Below are 20346 nucleotides of genomic sequence, written 5' to 3'. Positions count from 1 at the left end.
TATAAATGTCTTTCCACTCCGTAAATCAGCTTCAATGGTCTGCAAATAGTGGCTTTCACTCCTCAAAATGTGGACTGAAAAATAAATAATGCATTTACAGTAAATGGAGTGTTTCGTGTTGTGCAGCATCCAGACCGCCAGGTGGCACTCTGTCTTTCTATCCATCTCTTTGTTACTCATAACTTATTTAATGACGTTGCAACGTGGAAACACTGGGCACGGGGAGTGTGAGAGGACTGAAGACTGCAGAGCTACAATCGGGTAAACTCCTCGTAATAAAATCTTTGCTTCATGAGAGGCCACATTGTGTCCTCGGATAGGAGCAGCTGCGTGTTTGATACTGGATCCTGTTCAAAACCTCGAAGGGGTAAAGTTGGTTTCAAAGTCCATGAGTTTGAAATATGGTATATATATATATATATATATATATATATATATATATATATATATATATATATATATACATAGCAACAGAGCAAATGCACAAATCTAAATATACGATCATTATCTTCATTACTCATAGATCGCATTCAATGACACGATTTCCTCTTGATATGATAAGAAAGTTGATAAATTAATCAAAAGCTAATGTGCTTTCTTTCTGAGGACACACCTCGTCAGGTTTAGGTCAAGGGGGGGATAAACGAGCAACAGACAGGTTTGTTATGTAAAGTGCATTGAAAAAAAAAAAGCTGTATACAAAATATAAAGACCAAACACAAAAGCTAAACAGAGGACAAACCAGGAATCACACGAGGAAACTCACGATGGGACGGGGGGCATTTCATTTATCTTATAACACATTTCCTTGCTTCCTCCCTCGCCACTTGCTTCCCTAACCATCTCCAGTGAATCCTTGACAGGATGACCATTTGACTTCCTTGGATGTAGAATAAACACATTAGTATCATTATATGTTGGGGGATTTTGGTGATTTTTGCAGTCTGCACTTCTGCAAGGACCCCCGAATAAAAGTATGAACCTGAAGATGGCTGAAGATTAGCATAATATCCCCTCCTAATGCAGACTAGACTGCATTAGCATCTAGTGTACCTAATAAACTGGCAACTGAATGTATGTTCCTTAATCTGGAAACCTCTAAGAAGACAGATTTTACATACCATCTACAATAACGCGGAAAAATGAAATGAAAACTGCCCTCTCTCTTAAAAGTGTCTCTTTCTTAGTAATTATGCCTTTACATGAAGGTTTGACTCATATTCAGTCACAAATAAAGCCTCGGTTGCTTTTTGGCGAGAGTTTCACTTTAAGGAAACAGATTTGTCTGAATTTGGACTTGAAGCGTGTGTTTTTTGTTCAATCTGTATTTTACATCAGCACTGAGATGGAGACTCAGCTTCCACCTCACGAGGGAGACGAGCTCTCGGTGGTCGACATGCACACAGGCGGAGAGCCTCTGCGGGTCATCCTCAGCGGCTACCCGGAGGTCAAAGGTGACAGCGTGCTTGCCAAGCGTCGTTACGTCCGGGAACATCTGGACCACCTCAGGAGGGCGCTCATGTACGAGCCGCGGGGACACTATGACATGTACGGGGCCCTGATCGTGGACAGCGAGTTGCCCGAGGCCGATCTAGGGGTGCTGTTCATGCACAACGAAGGATACAGCACCATGTGTGGACACGCCGTCATCGCACTGGGACGCTTCGCTGTCGACTACAAGCTGGTGAAAGAACCACAGTCGCTGGAGACCCAGGTGAACATACACTGTCCCTGCGGCCTGGTGAAGGCGTTCGTCGAGTACTCTGGCGGTAGAACGGGAGGAGTGAGGTTTCTCAGTGTGCCAGCGTTTGCGTTTGCCACAGGTAGGACACTGAAAAACACTGATAGTGACAAAGTGATCTTCAGAGGCCCCCCACAACCCAGAGCAACTCACCTGGTGTCCCCCCCTGTCAGCGGCCCTGCTCAAAACTATTCTCTGGGGTTCTTTTTTTTTTGGGGTTAAACAATGACGGACAAACAAAATGGTTTTTCCCACAGATGTGACGGTGACAGTGGAAGGTTTTGGTGATGTGACGGTCGACATCAGCTACGGAGGAGCCTTCTACGCCTTCGTAAACGCCCAGAGGTTCGGCCTCGATGTGACAAAGTCCAGGACTCGGGATCTGGTGGACGCAGCCACGGCGGTGACGAACGCTGTCAAATCTCAGGTAAAAAAGCTCATAACTAGTGTTGAATCAGTGCAGACACAGACGACCTGGCCACATTAGGGGCAGTGATGATTGTTGTGAAGATGGATATGGAAGCCAGATGGAATCTAACCGTGATTTAAAGCATTTTTCTCTGATAGATAATGTAACAATTCTAATCCAACATTCAAATAACGACAGCACTTCTGAATACACAATTTGAATTTGTCTACCGTGAGTACTAATCATCATAAATAAAAGATAGGTGACAACTCTAGTGGGCTTTTTTAATGTTTTATCACAATGGTCCAGTGTGTAGGATTAGCGGCATCTAGTGGTGAGGTTGTAGATTGCAACCAACTGAACAACCCTCGCCTCAGTCTCCCAACACAGCGACTACTGAAAAAGACTCTCCCAGGAGTCAGTGCTTGGTTTGTCCATTCTGGGCTGCTGTAGAAACATGGCGGTACAACATGACAGACTCTGCGGAAAAGGATCAGCTCACTCTGTCGTCCAGCTGCAATGATTAACTGTTGACAAAGAAAATAAGTTGATCATTTTTAAAATTGTCTTTTTTTAAGCAGAAATGTGAAACATTTGCTGGTTCCGGCTTGTTAAATGTGAGGATTTGCTGCTTTTGTTGTTCATTGGTTGGACAAAAAATAACAATTTCAAGTCCTTGGGCTCTGACACTTTATTGACTAAACAATTAATCGATTAATTGTGAAAATAATTGCTAGTTGCAACGAAAACACTGAAACTCTTAGTTCCTCGTGATTATTTTTACATTTCTACAAATAGATTTAAATCCTACACACAGGGCCATTTTTAATTGAATACACTGAAGTAAAGGATACTTGATAGTATTGGTTAAGAAAATAGTGGAGGTCTGGAAATGTTAGCACCACATTAAATCACAGTGTGGTGTTACTTAAATCGACTTCATGGCCAAATGTAAGTAGACACCCGAACATTAGCAGCATTCAATAAGCATACGTGCTTATTGAATGCTGCTATAACAGCCTCAAGAGTGAGGTCTGACACTCAGGTTGGTTGATGAGGATGAAAAAAACAAGAAAAACCATCCTGACAAAATATATCAGGAACTAAAATATATGTAAAGAGTTGCCCATATATTTTTGGCCACATTGTTTATGTTAATTACGCAGTTTCTTTGACACTTTTTTCTGTAGGTGAAGTTGCACCATCCAACCAGTGATGATCTGGCCTTCCTCTACGGCACCATCCTCACCGACGGCAACGATGATTATTCCACAGATCCCACCGCCAACGTCTGTGTGTTCGCAGAGGCTCAGGTATCTTAGTGGGGAGAACATTTTTTCATGAAGAGAAAATACAATACGTGTCATTATCAGTTGAGTGAAGAATTACAAATCCTTAAAATGAAAACAGAGCTGCTGCATGAATCAGTGAAGAGAAAATTGTTAGACGAACACCAAGTAAAAGGACAAAAAAGGTCAGATCTGTATCCGACTTTAACGGGTTTAAACGTGTTCTCAGGTCGACCGAAGCCCAACTGGTTCTGGAGTTACAGCTCGAGTAGCTCTTCAGTATCACAAAGGTCTCATCCAGCTGAACCAGACCAGGACGTTTCAGAGTGGAGCCACCGGATCCCGGTTCACAGGGAAAGCTGTCGAGGTACCCGGGTTTGCTTCTTTCTGTGTTGTCATGGAAGCTGATTCACTGTTGATGTTCATGAGTCGACTTAGAAACTCACTTATTAAATGAAGTGTGTTGACTTAAATTTAAAATCTGGTTCTTGCCAATAGTAAACATTATAATCATTAAATTGTTTATGCAGGGTAATAAATAAAGTTTTAAATAATATTTGCTATGAGACACGACCCCCCCCCCCCCAATCCTTCCAGACACAAAGACTCAAAGAGACACAAAGAACAAACATTTCTTTGTAGTTGCTTTTTGTCTCTTTGTAGTTGCTTTGTGTCTCTTTGTTGTTTATGTCAATTTGTTTTTGTTGTACACCTTTTTGTAGTTGTCCCGTTACTTTTGATGTCATTTTGTGATTGTTTTGCATCTCTGTGTTGTCGTTTTAATGTCTCTAGTTGCTTTAAATGTCTTTTGGATTCATCTAGTGTGTCTTTGTCACTGATGAACGCGTTTTTTGTTGTTTTAAATGTTTCTTCCGTGTTTCTTTGTAGTTGTTCTGAGAGTCTGTTGTTTATTTTATGTCTCAAGTGAAATCTGTCTTCAACAGATAAGTTTGTGTTAAGAGTATCCTTTTCACTTGTCAATGTACAAACTTCTTCACGGATGTTTGCTTGTGATTCTCTTTTTGTGTTTCGACTCAGGAGACCAAGTGTGGTGACTTCAAGGCTGTAGTGGTGGAGGTCGCTGGCAGAGCTTTTTATAGCGGAGTTTCTCGCTTCGTGCAGGAGGCGGACGACAACCTGACACATGGTTTTCTGCTGAAGTGAGCCTCAATTACAGGTTTTTCACTTTGCATAAATATTTCTGAGCTCGCCAAGAAGAGTGTTTGACACATAATAACTGTCACAGAGAAATCAGGGAAAATGTCTGTCGGTTTTCTTTGTAAGAGCTGTTTATAGCCTGATAGAGACACCATTCACTCTATTACAAGACACTGTACCATCAACATGATTTGAAGCTGTTGTTTAAAGTTAAAAACGTGCTTTAAGAAATGGTTTAATTTCATCATGGTTAAATGATCACCCATTCATGTGGACTAACCTTGTTTAAACTAATTACCTTGCCCTTAAATAACACATTTGCAAAGTTAATCATAAAGTAGAACACATAGAAAAACGTATTATTGCACAGAAAATGTGGGTAATTCAAGGCAAAGACAGGACAAATCTAGACTGTTTTTGCATTGAGACGTTTAACTTCAAATTTGTAATGAGAGTTTGAGCAACTAAACCTGTGAAAAAAAAAGATTCTCTTCTCATTCAGGTTTTGATGTCATATTTCTAATGTAAGTTTAAATAGAATTTTAAAACTGTTTTGCCAACATAAGAATTGTCTCCTGTGTGAATAATTGCCAATTACAATGTAAGAATTTCTTTGATTTGTGTTAAATGTACGACAGTCTGGACGGAGGTCACAAATTCTGATCAACTGCATCCACTGACCACTAGATGGAGCCGTGAGCCTGGCTGCTATCAGGGTCTTCGAAGTCAAAACCAAAACAAATTCTTCCACCTTTTGTGTTCACTGCTTCTTTTTATAGTTTTTACCAATACATTTTGACTTAAAGTAAATGCCGAATACGGTGCGACTCAAAAACTCAACTGTTTTCTCCCATTTATTATCATCAGGTCATTGTACAATGGAAGGCAATATTTAAATTATAAAAGTCCAATGGAGGTGTTTGACGCTGGATGGATTCACACGGCAGCCGAGGGACAAATTAAAATCAGAGGTTTCACGTCTTCGTGTGATGTTTGCTACAAGAATGGAAACATCACATGTGGATCACAGGTCTTCAATCAGGCTTTTCTTTCTTTTTTTGTTTATTTTTTTTTTAAATATTTTTCGCTGTGTGAATCCAGCCAGTGCACAGATGACATACTACATCTACTGTATACAAACTTAAAGGAGGGCACTCCCTTCAGAGAGGAACAAGTGTATTGCATCGATTGGGTATGGTTTAAATGGCATTTAGCATAGTAATTATGAATTTATATGTGCATGTGTAACAAGCACGCAACCTTATATATAGATATATGTAATCTATGACACACATGAGTGTCCACACTTGTTGAGAAATTGCAGATTAGGCCCAGGCCTTTTTGAGAGTACCAACTGAACAATTAAAGTCAACAGAGTTAAGGCCAGCTCTTAACAGAAAAATAAAACATACAGTGATCAGATATATAAATGCTGCACGTCAATAATGATGAATAGAAAAGAAACCTCTGCTTCTCAGCTCGCAGTCGCAACCACATCTGTCCAACAACGTCTCAGTCCTGTGGCATTTCTGACTGCAAGAGAATGGCAGCGTCAAGAGGAAGTTCAGATTTGGTCTCTCTTGGACAGTTTCAGGCGTGTGAAAGCAGCCCCTCTCGTTCTATGAAATCAGTCCGTACAAAATGGCCCCTTTGTGTTTTTCATGGAATCATCTTCCTGTTTGGATCGAGCGTCAAGCCCTGAAGGAGTCTGCTAGCTGCACACTTCTCTCTGTGCATAGATTCTGACTTACAAAAACAGCACAGAACGGTTCCTATCAAACGATCGCGAGCATCTCGTACACCTGGAGGGAAAATTTTCTCCAGTGCGAAAAAAACGTTCTGCACCTGCACTATTAACTTCTCAAAACATTAGACCAAACCGATCCTCCAGCAGGGGAATTATCTCATTTGGTCAATAGTATCAACTTTTGGCTTCAGCTCCGTTTTAACATCAAAATCTCAGAGGATGAAATGTCCAAAACATGTTGTGCTGCGTGTGGCTTTGCCGTGATGAAGCCGAGCTGGGTGGGAATGGAGGAGGGTGCAGAGGAATGTGGGCATGTCAGTCCGACCCAGAGGGAAACTAATGATGAGCAGGAGGGGAGCGAGGACGATGACCTCAGCCCCGCTCAGAAGTTGAGCTTTGTGACTGGTCGCTCTCTGCTCGAGTCTGTGGTCTGGTTGTTGATGCGCTTGCGGTTGCGTTTCATCTTGGACAGGTCCTTGTCAAAGACCTCGCCCGATCGCAGCGCTGACACCAAGTCGTCAAACTCGCCGCCGTCTTCCTCCCCGTTTGCCCTCGCTTTCCGGGCCTTTCGCTCCTTCTCCCTCTGCTCTTTCAGCTGGGGACAGAGAAATATGAATGATTGTATTAAAAAAAAAAAGAAAAAAAAGGATTTCTCTTAATTTATTTACCTTTGCAGCAAATAAATAATTTGATATACTTCAGTTTTGCTTTTGTGCCAAGAGTTAATCGACTGATTTGATACCACTTTATTGTCTGTAATAAGTCTGAAGCTTTATTTGGTTAGCTTAGCATAAAAACTAAAAACATGGGGACGCAGCTGGCCCAGCTCTGTCCAAAGGCAACAAAATCTGTCAACACCTCAAAAAGGGCTCACATATCGTCGTTTTTACGCTTCAGAATGAGGCAGGCTGTTTATACTTGTTTCCAATCTTTGTGCTAAACTAACTGGCTGCTGGTTGTGACTACATATAAAAAGAAACACACTGAACAGAGGCATGGCCACACAAGATGACAGATTGAATTTACCCTAATTCAAAAATGTCTGATTTCTAGAGTCAGTTCCTTTAAAGACATTATCAGGTGTTAAACAGGCCAATCATATGTTCATAATGTCCGCTCGAGGACTTTCTAGCCCCCATAATAAACTGCATTAATTATGTGGCTTTTTTACTTGGTGACGGGATGCTAACCCTTTATCTTAGTGCTACTGGTACGCTTTTTCGTTTATTGATGGTACATGATGATGTAGGTTAGTGACTTTGAGTGAATACTATTGAACAATTTCATTATAACTAAACCAAATTCCACTTTTTTCTTTTTTCTGTCAGGCTGTTTGGTCTAGAGGAGTTGTAGCATCCATTCACCTACAAATAGCTTTCAGTGTACACACAGACTGCATCGATACTTTTATCTTATAGTCGTTGTCACACACATACACACTGTTAGTGTCATCTGATGACTTGTTCCATTGGTTGATAATTATATGGAAAAGGGGAGCAATCATATACCTGAGCTTCCATTTTGGCCCGGCGCTCCTCTTCCTCTTTGCGTTTCCGCATGTTCTCGTTCTCCTGCTGAGCCTCGGAGAACGACTGCAGGAATTGGTCGAAGATGCCAAAGAACTCATCTGGTTGCATCTTGCTGGCATCCTCGCCGAAGTGCTTTACTGCCCTCAGGAACTGTGGGAACCAAAGAGAAGGGGGCACACAGGGATTAGATTTACAGCAGGACACAGCAGAACCATGTTTTACTCCGTCTTTGACTGTTTTACAGGAGACTCGTTAGATCCCAGCTCTTTGAAATAAGAGCAGGGTACCAGTAGTCGGGCTTTGAAGCCTGTGTTAACCCAGATCTGACCGGCTACTGATTACAGCCAAGGCTAGTGAGTGGAGCCAGAGCCCAAATTAAGGCAACGTGTTTGTGGAGTCTTTTTCACAGTAAGTTAAGAAGGAGAACATCCAGATGTGAGATCCCGCTGAGAACATGTACCTTCTGAGATGTATATGTTAACGGCAGCTCTGTCCATGAAACACAAACCTCTACCAGGAGGAGCAAAGACGTATTTAGCACTCAAATTAATGGTTATTTGTTAAGGGATATGATTGTCCTAATGCATGACAGTAATACCTAAAATCTCACTTGTCTTCTTTACATCCTGTTATGCTGCAGAAGTTTTATTATATGCTAACACACTCACTAACAAACCAGATGCGGGGAGTTGTTTAAAAGGGTCACCATGTTCCTCTGTTTCCCAATCACGACTACAGAGGACCACTGTAAACTCTCTCAAATATTTAACTGTAGGACCCTATAAATGATTCACAGGAACTAATGATTGCCATGTGACCGGCTGAGCACTTGGGTCAAGGTAGTCTCACACACACACGCACACTGTAGGGTGAAAACCATGCTCAAGATAAAAACTTGTATCGTCTTGCACCAATAAATCTGGACAGACACATAAATTTACCTTCAGGGTGTCAAGCTCTCCCTTGAGAGGTGAACATGCTCAGGTTTCTGGCAGTAAAAAGCCAATTTCTCTTTAAATTTTTCTCTTTTTCTCTTTAAAGGCAAAATCCAGACATTTTTCTTATTGAAGATCAACTCACACTAAAATTTAAATGTAAAAACAAACAAACAAACAAAAAAAAAACCACCTGCAAAGTAATATGCAATGTTTGTAGCTGCAATCACTGCAGATGTCCAGACGATGCCCAAGATATTGGTGTAAAGTAATATCCTGGCTCCCCTCGCCCTGCACACATCGAGCAGGCTGACTAATAAAGCGTCAGCGGTGCTGCTGCAGGAAGCTGAAACACTTCCCTCCTGCTGTTAGCTTTCCTCCAAAAGTGACTGATGAGGTCAATAAGGCGTGTAGAAACAGCTGCACCAGGAGGAAATGGGACACAAACTTTCAGCATCTGTGTCTACAAGTGACAGTGACCCCGTCCCACTCACCAGCTCCTTCGCCTCGGTGAGAGAGTCCTCCACGTCGGAGAAGCTGAAGCTGGCCACGGTGATGAACTGACTCACCACCGACACGTACTTGTCGCCCAGCTCCTGCGGTCGCTTCTTCTGGTACTCCAGCTCCTGCGGGTGAAAATTATCCAGGAAGGAAAAAATTAAAGTAGAGCGCTGTGCTAAACATAGTGTAACAGACTGAGCAGTATGTAACATGGATTATCTCATAGATCTTTGTGACTCACACTCTCCACACTTTTCAAGCCACTGCGCAGGTTGTTGATATCTTTTTCCAGCTCAGTCATGCTGCAAAAAAAACACAAAAAACGATGGTTCGATATAAAATAAATCTCAGATAGAAAAGCACTGCGTCAGCTCTGGAGAAAGGTCTTGCTGCACCAATTCTCATTCTGATATAGAGGGAAATGCTCAATTGGGCCTAGCACTTCGCTAAATCCAGGATGCAGCAAAGGTGCCCCTAAAAAATAGTATCCATGGAACTTGTGTTGTATGAGGGGAGGTGAGCCCTGGCATTAAAATGGATAAATCCCCACGGACAAAACAGCTGTTACAGCTGCTGGCTTGCTTAGGTTTGTACCCTTAGCAACCAGGTTAGGGTTATTTTCAGCACGTAGGTTGCTGGCTTGGAGATTGTTGTCGTTTCCTGTCGTAACATGCGGATAGCAAAAGGGAGGAGAAAGCCCACAGTCTACTTCCGGTGAGTCAGACTAATACAAAATGGGAAGCAAACGAGAGAAGCAGGTGGATGTGGAGTGTCACCTACTTGACTTTGGCTGCCTCTGAGATACTCTGCAGATCCTCCTGGAACATCAGGACTTTGGGGTATTTCTTCTCCAGAATAGTGATCAGGTAGTGCAGCAGAGTGATGTTTCTGCAAACAGACAAGCTGAGTGAACAAATGCCCAATACATATTGTTTGACTGCAGTGAATGGTTATTTTTATTGTAAATTATTTTCTCTAGACATTGATTAATATTTAGGTCTAGAAAGAGTTAAAAAGAAAAGCGTTTCCTCCAAGAAGTCTTGTTTTGTCCACAACCCAACGATAATTTGTTTAATGTCACAGAGGAGTAAAGACATATTTAAGAAGCTGGAATCAGACTTTTTTTTTCTTTGAAAAACTTGAACAGATTTAAAAATAGGTAGCGATTAATTTAATAGCTGACAACTAACCGATGAAGCATTGGAAGTTCAACTATATCTGATTCTCTGCTCCAGATGGGATTCTTAGAGATTTCAGGCCAAGTTTTGATGTTATAACAGAAAAATGTTCTCACTTGTCAATGCTGGATTTGGTATCAGCTATCTTGTTGAGTGAAGACACCTTGAAGCCGTAAGCGTTCCCCCTCTGACCCTTGTTCATAAAGTTTCCAAAGGCCAGCACCACCTCCAACAGCTGCTTCAGGTTTCTGCTGTGTAAGATCTCCTTAGAAGCCTTGGTCAGAGCTAAGACAACGAATACAAAAAGTTAAAATCTCCAAATATAAGACGATATAGAAGATGACACCAGAGAAGGTTTTCCGTAGTAAAAATGAAAACAAAAACAGATAATATATTTGAGTTATAAGACTTTTCCCACCTTCAACTTTGGGTTTCATCTCGGCTATCCTCTCTGCAAACTTCTTTTTGAAGTATAAAGACTGCAGCCTCTGCTGGTAGTGGTTTATTCTGTACAGGGGATGGAAAATGTGTGTCAGAGGAGGACAAAAATAGACAAAAAATAATAGATTATAAACAGGGAAACCCACACATTAAGACAAAAGCCACAAACATGGACTTTGTGCTTGAGCAAGCCGTCTGTGTGCTTATTTAAATGGCATAAGTAAAGTTTCAGTTGTGGTAGTGAAGCTTATTTTTGGCAGCATTTTAGATTTCAGCCTATAAACCACCGACTCCGCAGCTAATGAAGGCCACAGTGACATCTGTACTCCAGTCCATGTTGGACTCTGTAAACTCAAATGACAAATAACTGCCAAACTAAAATAAATCATCACAAAAATGATCTTTTTGTTTTCCTTTGTTGCTTTAATATTAAGAGTGATTTGTTTACAAAACTGCAACACAAATACTGTTATTACATTAGCGACTCTATTTAATCATCACAGGCAGCTATTGTTCCCTGCTCAGTACAAACCCATGTGTCATTTCAGTTATCTGCCTGGACTGAAAGGTGAACAATGGCCATTGTTTCTCTGCAGATCTGATCTGCAGAGAGACAATGGCCTGAAGCTGTCAGGTCTGACTGTAGCACCTGTTTAATACAGAATTAAAAATGATAAAAGTAAGTAAAGTACCTGCTCATCTCGTAGAGGAAGCGGTCGGGTTTTGCCATCCGGTCGAGCTCATGTTTATGCTCCTCCAGAAGATCAACGTCACTCTTCTCTGGGACAAACTTCAGCAGCTGATGGCAAAAGAAAAACATTCTTTACTGCATGAATTAAAACTAATTCTGGTAGGTGAACAGGGCAGAAGCTCTGCTAACATGATACAACAAGCAACATATTTTCTCCTGAGCAAAATACATTTAATCAGATTTCCAACACAATGGGTGTCACCTAGCACCCATTCTTTTTGAAAGGGTCCTAAAAGCATTTTTTTACTTGAAAGTGAACGGAAAAAAATTCCACTTGCTAAACGAAAGTGAAATGAAATTTGATTCTTGAATGACTAAAATGCCTTTTCTGAACACATCAGGGTGTTTCTCCTCCAACCTGTAACTTATTTTGAAGGCCTCGATTTTAAAAGGAAATGTGACACACTGCTCTCTGATTAATCTGTTAATGAATGCTTCAAACAGTCTTTAGTTGTAGAAAGACTTATTTAGCCTTCTACCTTTCTGATTTTGTCATGCAAAGCACTTGGATACTTTGGGTGTACTAAATTAACAATTACTTTAGTGTTTAGTGACACTTTGCACAGGAAGTCAGTCATTTAAGGAAACTTAGGGTCCAAGTACCACTTTAAATTGTAACAATACAACACAATAATTGTTTCCTTTGTTTAGATATTATTATAATTTTTTTTTTATTAATATGTGAACGGTCGATTAAAAACCTGGTTACTGGATAACTGTGCCAAGAAATCAGATCTCCAAGAGAAAATCTACGTGGGAAGGTTTCACTGATCCCTTCCTCCAATTATATCAACCAGGTTTCTTCTTTACATGCTTTTCAGAAATAATCATCTTACTGGAGAAAGCCGACTGGTGCGTGTAAACATACTGCATGAGAGCTGCTGCTTCTGCTGCATGCTGGGAACCTGGCGACTTACCTGCTCCAGCATGTCTTTGGGAAGGTCTTCCTGTTCGTCCATCGTTAGAATAGCTCTCTTGATCTCCTCGTTTGAAAGCTTCAGCCTGCAGATGAGAGCATTAAAAATATATATGTCTTAACATGTCACATGCCAGTTGTTTGTAATGATGCTGAAGTAAACCCACCTCGAAAGAAGGATGTTGCAGTTTTGAGCTCGACGGCCGTCGATGACTGACAGCTCCTTGACTTTTTTAGAGCTCAGCGTGTCGTCCTCTGCCTCTTTCTGTGAGGAAAAGTGACGAAGAGGTCAGAGTGCAACAGGTTATTTTAACGTGCACAGGTTAGTTTTATTAAGTCACCCATAGACACGACAATGAATATGACACACACCCCTAAATACCAAACGAGAGAATACGATGTGAGGAGGCTTTGAAACAGTAACACATTCATGCAAACACAACACACAAGTCAATTCAACCGACTCTGAACAAAATGTTCAAGACACGACGTAAAACACATACATTAAGTCTGATTGAATCCACGAGGAGCGACAAAACTTCAAACTGTATACTGACTGTACCATAAGTGCACTCACCTGTTTGCTGTTATTGATCGTAAAGAAGTCCTAAAATGCAGGCAAGAAGCAGGGAAGATGTAAGCACTCATTAGAATAAGTAAAGCAGTTACGTGATCGCAGCCCATTTAAAAAAACAAACAGCAAAATGAATCGAAGCTTATTCAGCACTTAAATGACAATGGATCCATCAGTGCTGGAGTGAGCAGCAGTGAGATGCAAGTTTGATCGATACGTGCTTATAGTTCACATGCTGTGCATATAGGAAATCTGTTGGGTGCGTCTACTTGTTGTCTTTGCGTTCCAGTTAGTTCATTATCAATCTTTTTTTTTAGGTCTTAATTTGTGTGTTGGACATGCTGAAGGTAGTGTTTGAGCTGAAACATAAGTGTATGCTGACATCTTGAACTTTGAAGAGACATGCTCATTCCTCTCTGTACAGCTACAAAGACACTACTGATTATGAAGAAATGGTAACTACATGAATTGTGCACTGAGGACACAGGAGGAAAATAAAGATGATTCTGAGCAGCTCACTCATGCATTTTTTCAATCACATTTGGCAAAATGATCAAAACCAAAAAAAGAAAATGGCAAGAAATAGCATTTCAGTCAAATATTAGAAGGTGTTTAAGATGACTCAAGCATGAGAGTTGTGCATCTAATGAACCCTCAAAACCCGTCCTGCAGTTTCTCCCTTCTTTTGTATTTTTTGCAAATTATCTGACCTTCTCATTTCTCCAACTGTGCTTGAGAATTCAAAAGATGCCAAACAGGAGCAATTTTTGAAAATGCAAGCAAGCTGAGCTCCCAACCACCCTCCCTCTCTACAACTAGATGACGACATGTGGTGGGTTGGACAGGTGAGCTGCATCATGCTCAGTACCTGCTGTCTCTGATAGGCTGAGAAGGTCTTCTCAATGTCATCCAGATCAAGGATTTTGAAAACCTTGGCGTCGTCCACATCCATCCATACAGTTCCCTCCAGTTTATTCTGGGCAGAGGAGAATATGTCAGTTAATATTTCAACACAAAGCATGAATACAGTCTATCCAGCTCCCAGTTACAGTTCTCACCTCAGCTAACTTGGCCCAGTTGAAGGATTTGAGCGCATTGGATGGCTGGGGAATGTTCTTCTTCTTCAGGGATGGTCCTAGAGGCGCACCAGGTGGGGGAGGGATACCTCCGATGGGTGCGCGCCCTGGAGGAGGTGGGGGACCACCTGGAGGAGGGGGTGGAGGAGGTGGAGGAGGCATCATGCCCCCAGGAGGAGGGGGCGGGGGAGGTGGGCACATACCTCCAAAACCTGGCATGGGTGGAGGAGGCACAGGGCCACCGGGGGGACCGGGGGCAAGGGGAGGGCCGCCAGGAACAACAGCTGCTTGTCTCTGCTGGTAAAGAGGAACATCAGGAAGAGTTTCATCAGATTACTTTTTAGCGTTAGGTAAAAATTTGTTCATTTTAATTTTTTCATTCTTGTAATTTAATCATACAAAAAAAGGCCTTCTATTTCATTGATTGGTAACTTGTATTGTGGTGACATTAATAAGAGTAACTTTGACATAGTGTAACATCGTAAAAATAACATAAATTAAAAAAACAATATGAAACGAGACAAATGTGTTAAATAGTTTCTATATTTGCAGCTGCGGGGTATCTTTACATTTGAACGGTTGCTCCTAATGGTGGGATGATTATAAACAGCTCTTGCATGAACTCACCCTCCAGGGTTTGTATACTTTATTGCATTGCATTCTAAGCTTATCATAAAGCTACAAAGTGCACATAAAGGACAACGTACTGTGCTGAGTTCATGCAGTCGGACCGTGAGTTCGGCCACTTGCTGTTTGACATTCTTGTGCTCGGTGCTCTCCTTCTCCAGCTTCTCTTTCATCTTGTTGAGCGTCTGCATCATGTCCTCTTTCTCCTGCGTCTTTGCGTCACATTCACGCTCCTTCTTATCGAACTTCTGCTGCAACTCGTGGTGCTCTGTGATTGCAAGTCACGGCGGTATTGATTTTTAATTTGCAACAAACACTTACAAGCTTAATGTATTTCAGGTAACCAATTCATAGTCTAACAAACCTTTTCTCATTTTCTCCGCCTGCTCTTTCCACTGTTTGACCTCATTTTCATTGACCAGCCTGCAGAAAGGATGACACACATAATTACCGACAGTGTCTGCCTGAACAACTCCAGTCATTGTTTTTCTGAACTTAAAAGAGATGCTATTTTTGAGCCAACACTGGTGAGCACATGGTTTCTTCACAGGAACACAAACACTGTTCTCCATTCTTCAATCTGGCAGCAGAGTAATCTGTTCCATGCACTGATTCATGTGGCTGAGTAATCAGGGGACTCACATCCGGACAACGTTCTTCACGTTAAAATTCTCCAGTGGTGTGACGTCAGGGTCGTGACCTTTGTCATTCTGTAAGACCATCTGCTGGACAATGCGATCCAGCAGCAGCCAGTACTGCACCGTGTTGCCGCTCCTCTTATCTGAGGATAAAGAGAAGATAGTTTCCCCATCAGCCTGCTGGCTTGATCTTTAGAATTCTAATCAGTGATTAGGATTAGAAAGCACAGTTTGAAGTTGGATTCACATTGGGAATCGAAGGAAATGATACTGAAAAGTTACAATGAATTATGCCAGCAAGAGGCAGTAGAAATACAGGTTATCAAATTGTATTCAAAGAGTGTTCAAGGACTCACATCATGTCCATTGATACTATTCTGGTTATCACAAGCTCGCATTTTATGAACTCTAGTGTGTAACAACAACACTCCCTAGGTGCGGCTGAAGTGTTAATTAAACTCTTAATGCCTCAGGTAAGTAACTCATTGAAAAGCCACTTAGAGTTGAAGGTGAGCATCAAAGAATAAAGCAATTGTAGCTGCTGGGTGGCTCTTTGTTTTCAGGTCAGCTGTCGTGGGAAAAGCTGGCTAGTTGCAATCAGCAAAGAAATACAGTAAACATTAGCTGACAACAATCTCTGAGTAAGCAGAGTGTTCAGTTTGACTGGGAATGTGCTTATCCAATTACTGGGCGGACTAATCTGGACAAAGTCAACATCCTTATCTTTTTGGCCAGAAACCAGCAGGTACAGATGCACTGTATATTTTGTGGGAGTAATACTAATACTCTGTTTGGTGCCTCATTTTAGTTCAGGATGTTTTTAATTTTACTGTTGTCTTTTAATCACATTTTAGTCACTATACCTTCCAGGAAACATCCGCTAGAATGTCTCAGAATAAGGAAAGAAGTAGTTGAACGTGACTCAACATTATTTTAAATTAAATTTACTCATCTGTGCACATTTTGTAGACACATAGATTGATTTTTATTGACAATGGGGGTTATTTAACAATAAGGACAGCAATTCTCACGATCCCACGCTACTTCACGACATTCAACTACACCTTTCATCCTCACTGTTTTGATTGAGAGAACCCTAGTGGCAGAAATTACAAGCAGATCGTCTTCAGTGATTAATCATGTAAAGAAGCACTCACGTGGCATTAGGAGACAGTGATGCAGGACAGACATAAAGTGCGGGTATGCGTCAGTGTGGTTCATCCTCTTGCGGATGAGATCAAAAACTTGGGTGGCACTTTTGGTGTCTATATGTATCTGGTGGAGAAAAAGGTAAAACAACAGCCTATGTGAAAATCTCACACAAATATTTTAGAGTCATATATAATGTGGGAATAATATCTGTTTTTCTTACCGACTCAAAACGTTTTGACAAAGTCAGCTCATCCTCGTTCCGCAGCATCTCAAAGTAATCTAAATGCCTGAGAGTGTGAGAGGAAAACTTCAACTTCAAATTTAACTATTTGCTATTGTGTATTCTGGGTAAGAAAAGGTTGTTTTCATATAAATAATAATAAAAAAAAGGTTTTATGGATTTGTAAATCCAGATGAACATTGTCTTAGACCAAACTAGTCCCTTATTTCTCTGATAAACAAAGCAGGTGAATTCTTTCAGAGCTCTAATTACATTTTGGATTGGCAAAGAGGCTTGTTCCATGTTGAATCTCACCTGTCTAATGTGGAGTTTTCATGAGAACGTAGTTTATCGATCACAGGTTGGATCCCCAGCATGAGAAACTCATATCGTAGGTGGATACGGAATTCCACACTCGTCTGCATTTTAGAAAAAAAAGCAACAAATTAGGATTAAAAAAAGGATTCAAACAGTGTTTTAAGGAGTCTCTTGAATGAGTGGATAGACGACATGATGAGCTCGTCGTGGAAGCATGAAAACTGTCTATAACTCACCTCTCCAGCACCCTGACTAAGCACTGCGTTTATGAAGGACATGATGGCTGTTTTTAGGTTGACCTCATCCCTGTATCGCCCTGTACTCCGGTCCAGATCATTTATAAGAGTCTGTGGGATGACAGGTCATTACAGGTGTTAGATATAAATAACTTTATCTGTCCTCACAAGATGTAATACCACAACTCCACTTGCTCACCTGGAACCGTGTCCTCTCGCAGGCGAAGCGTTGGTAATGGAGCATGGCCTCCAGGATTTTTTTGTGCCCACCAGGCACCAGACACACAGCGCCCATGATCTCCAACACGGCCACCTTGGTCTTGATGTTCTCTGTGGCCAGGCTCTGAGCGATGATGTTGATGCTCTCGGAATGAGACAGGACGTGGGCACGGCCCTGCGAGTTGTTCATCAGCGCTTTGATGCAGCCGATCAGAGACGTGTGGATCTGCGACTCTGTTGTCTCGTAGTCCATGCTCTTCAGGAAGTTCAGGATGCATGTCAGGCCGTCAAGGTCGATAAAGCGAGTCACGAACCTGAGAGGAGAACACACGAGGAGAAAATTTGTTTAGTGACAAACAAATATGAGTTTTAACTTGTTAAGCTCAATGAAGATGCAATTACTCCTCTACCCCAGAGATCCTGAGATGGAGGCTATTTGATTGACAGCTCACTTGAGCAGATAGGTGCTTCTATGCCCGCCTTGGATCCTAAAAACAGCCAATGAGTGATCGTCCAGAAAAGTGACCCACACTCTCTTTTTTCTCCTCTCCCCTGAGCCATATACACCTGTCAGCCTCCGGATGACAGCTTTGAATTTACTTTGGGCTAGACTGGGATAGGCATTTAGGAGAGTTTAACCTACATTTCTAGGGTTAAGATGAGGTTAATGTGAAATATAATTGTGATGCAACAACTAGAGCTACCATGATTTATCAATTAGTTGTTAACTATTAGAATAATCGCAAACTATTTTCATAAATTGATTATTTGGTGAGTCTAAAAGTCAAAATTCTCTGATTCCAGCTTATTAAATGTGAATATTTGCTGGTTTGGACAGTTAACTGAATATTTTTGAGTTTGGGAATAACCAATATATATATATATATATTTTTTTTTTACCATTTTCTGTGCAGCAATCAACAAATCAAAAAAATCAACAACAACAACTGAATCGTCCTCAGTAAATGTACTAAGTAACTCAGAACATTTGCATTTTTTTTTACATTCACGTCAATAAAGAAGCTTAAACCAACACTGCAGTGACCTTTATGGCTGGACTCATTTACATACTGCTGTGAGGAGCGGAAAAGATTGACAGACAGGGTGACAGAAGGTCAAATGAAAAGAGACGTGATGATGGATGACATTATACGTAAAGGGCAGGGATGAGGCAAAAAGACGAGACAGAGTGAGATGAAAGAAGGATTCGTTCACCTCATGGGTTGTGTCCTCAGAGCCGTCTTCAAGCTCTCTATGGTTTTGTTCCTCTCTTCCTCGTCCTCTTTCTCCAGAGCGAGGAGCGTCTTTCTCTGTTCAACAAAAAATAAAACATATTAAAGATCTGTATCGGTAGTCTGTCGAATGGAAAACAGTAATTCCAATAAGGCAGGGAGAGAGGAGAAACAAACAGCAAAAAGCATGTTTCTTTCTGCCAAAATGTGAAGTTTGTGGGTTAAATTGAAGATACAGTATGCGGCAGACAGCAACAATCATAGTACAATATAATTCAATTACATTGTTTTGTCACATTCCTATTAGAGTAAAGAAAAAACTGCTGTGTATGTTTTTTTTGGCACACTATTAGCTTTATTCAGTTTAAATTTGTCAAGTCGAGCTTTATTTATCTCGCCCTGAATCACATATTTCACACAGACGGCTTTAAGAACACTTAAATAAGAAGAATAAATAACCTCAGGAAGAACAACAGATGCTGCTTCTTCCAGAAATATTTTGTAACTTTTCCATCCAAAGAATAAATAAAGTTCATGTAATTACTTACAGCTGCCATTGAATTGAGCTGATCTATGTAGAATTCTGGCCAACTAGTTGCACTTTTGTTTTCTTCTTGTTCCTGAAAAAAACAGAGAATAAAAGAGAATGAATGACAGTGTACAGTGATTCCTGTAGACTTTTCTTTTAATGAATGTCACATAATATTGACAGAAAAGAGAAGATACAGGGTTCTTACAGCTTTAGAAGAGAAATATTTAAGACCCAGAGGCAACCCAGGCCTTTAACAAATGGCTAAATAATTTTAAAAAAGGCCAGTCCTTAAAAAGCCAACATGTTTGGACCACCAGGTCTTCGTCAGGCCTCCAAAACATTTTAGAATGCCTGGATTGCTCCTCGTTTTTTTATGTACTCCCAGATCATCTTCTTTGAGTACTTCAAAAATCAAGCACTTTTAAAATACCTTAACCAAAATTTCTAGCCTTTGTCATCACATTTAAATTTGAACTCTAAACGCAAATGCAGAAAATAAAGTTTACAGATGTACCCACAGCAATCAATGAATAATGTTAACTTTGGGTAAGGGGGTCCTTTCATTTCAAATACTGATCAGATCTTTGTTAGACATTAGTAATTTGGCTAATGAAACACTAGATTATGGTGAAAATAAGTATTTTTACTTTCAGCTCGGAGGTTTTCACCTGTGTCTGTTTGTTTGATGGTTGGATGGTCTTTCAGCATGATTACACAAAAACCACTGAATGCATTTCCAAGAAACTTGGATGGAAATAAAACATGGATCTAAATTAAAAAGATAAGGTGTATTCAGGTGGCTGTTATCCATGAGTGATACAGATCCAAGTAAAAAATCTGGATCTAATGGAGTTAAATATGTTTTATGTGATGTTGGATTTGGCTTGAATGCATTCATGGGGACTGTTGGACCTTGCCGGAGGTATT

At 40.9% G+C, this 20346-nt stretch overlaps 2 protein-coding genes across 7 annotated transcripts in view; one reads left to right on the top strand and one right to left on the bottom strand.

Annotated features, from left to right (window-relative positions):
- The first annotated feature begins 195 nt into the window (after nt 1–195).
- l3hypdh (trans-L-3-hydroxyproline dehydratase) lies at nt 196–5622 on the top strand. Its single transcript, XM_030404984.1, has 7 exons — nt 196–261; nt 1339–1823; nt 1999–2168; nt 3341–3463; nt 3669–3806; nt 4478–4599; nt 5236–5622. The coding sequence occupies exons 2-7, from the start codon at nt 1346–1348 to the stop codon at nt 5258–5260; spliced, it is 1056 nt and encodes a 351-aa protein (XP_030260844.1). The 5' UTR covers nt 196–261; nt 1339–1345; the 3' UTR covers nt 5261–5622.
- daam1b (dishevelled associated activator of morphogenesis 1b) overlaps nt 5439–20346 on the bottom strand; it is a 55244-nt gene continuing 40336 nt past the window's right edge. For 3 of the 6 annotated variants that reach the window (XM_030404977.1, XM_030404978.1, XM_030404979.1), the window contains exons 4-26: nt 19436–19507; nt 18871–18965; nt 17636–17969; nt 17437–17547; nt 17198–17301; nt 16883–16949; nt 16668–16785; nt 15515–15653; nt 15237–15295; nt 14953–15140; nt 14228–14542; nt 14038–14145; nt 13173–13202; nt 12763–12860; nt 12597–12681; nt 11621–11727; nt 10906–10994; nt 10604–10772; nt 10090–10197; nt 9551–9611; nt 9303–9434; nt 7853–8023; nt 5439–6939 (exon numbers count right to left, since the gene is read on the bottom strand). In XM_030404977.1, coding sequence (XP_030260837.1) covers nt 6727–6939; nt 7853–8023; nt 9303–9434; nt 9551–9611; nt 10090–10197; nt 10604–10772; nt 10906–10994; nt 11621–11727; nt 12597–12681; nt 12763–12860; nt 13173–13202; nt 14038–14145; nt 14228–14542; nt 14953–15140; nt 15237–15295; nt 15515–15653; nt 16668–16785; nt 16883–16949; nt 17198–17301; nt 17437–17547; nt 17636–17969; nt 18871–18965; nt 19436–19507 — 2973 coding nt within the window. In that variant the 3' untranslated portion in view covers nt 5439–6726. The remainder of the gene's footprint in view (nt 6940–7852; nt 8024–9302; nt 9435–9550; nt 9612–10089; nt 10198–10603; nt 10773–10905; nt 10995–11620; nt 11728–12596; nt 12682–12762; nt 12861–13172; nt 13203–14037; nt 14146–14227; nt 14543–14952; nt 15141–15236; nt 15296–15514; nt 15654–16667; nt 16786–16882; nt 16950–17197; nt 17302–17436; nt 17548–17635; nt 17970–18870; nt 18966–19435; nt 19508–20346) is intronic. The other 3 variants (XM_030404980.1, XM_030404982.1, XM_030404981.1) reach the window with 3 other exon arrangements.

This window comes from Sparus aurata, chromosome 22 (assembly GCF_900880675.1).
Source record: "Sparus aurata chromosome 22, fSpaAur1.1, whole genome shotgun sequence".
In the NCBI taxonomy this organism is placed as follows: Eukaryota; Metazoa; Chordata; class Actinopteri; order Spariformes; family Sparidae; genus Sparus; species Sparus aurata.
This window is presented reverse-complemented; position numbering and strand designations above follow the sequence as displayed.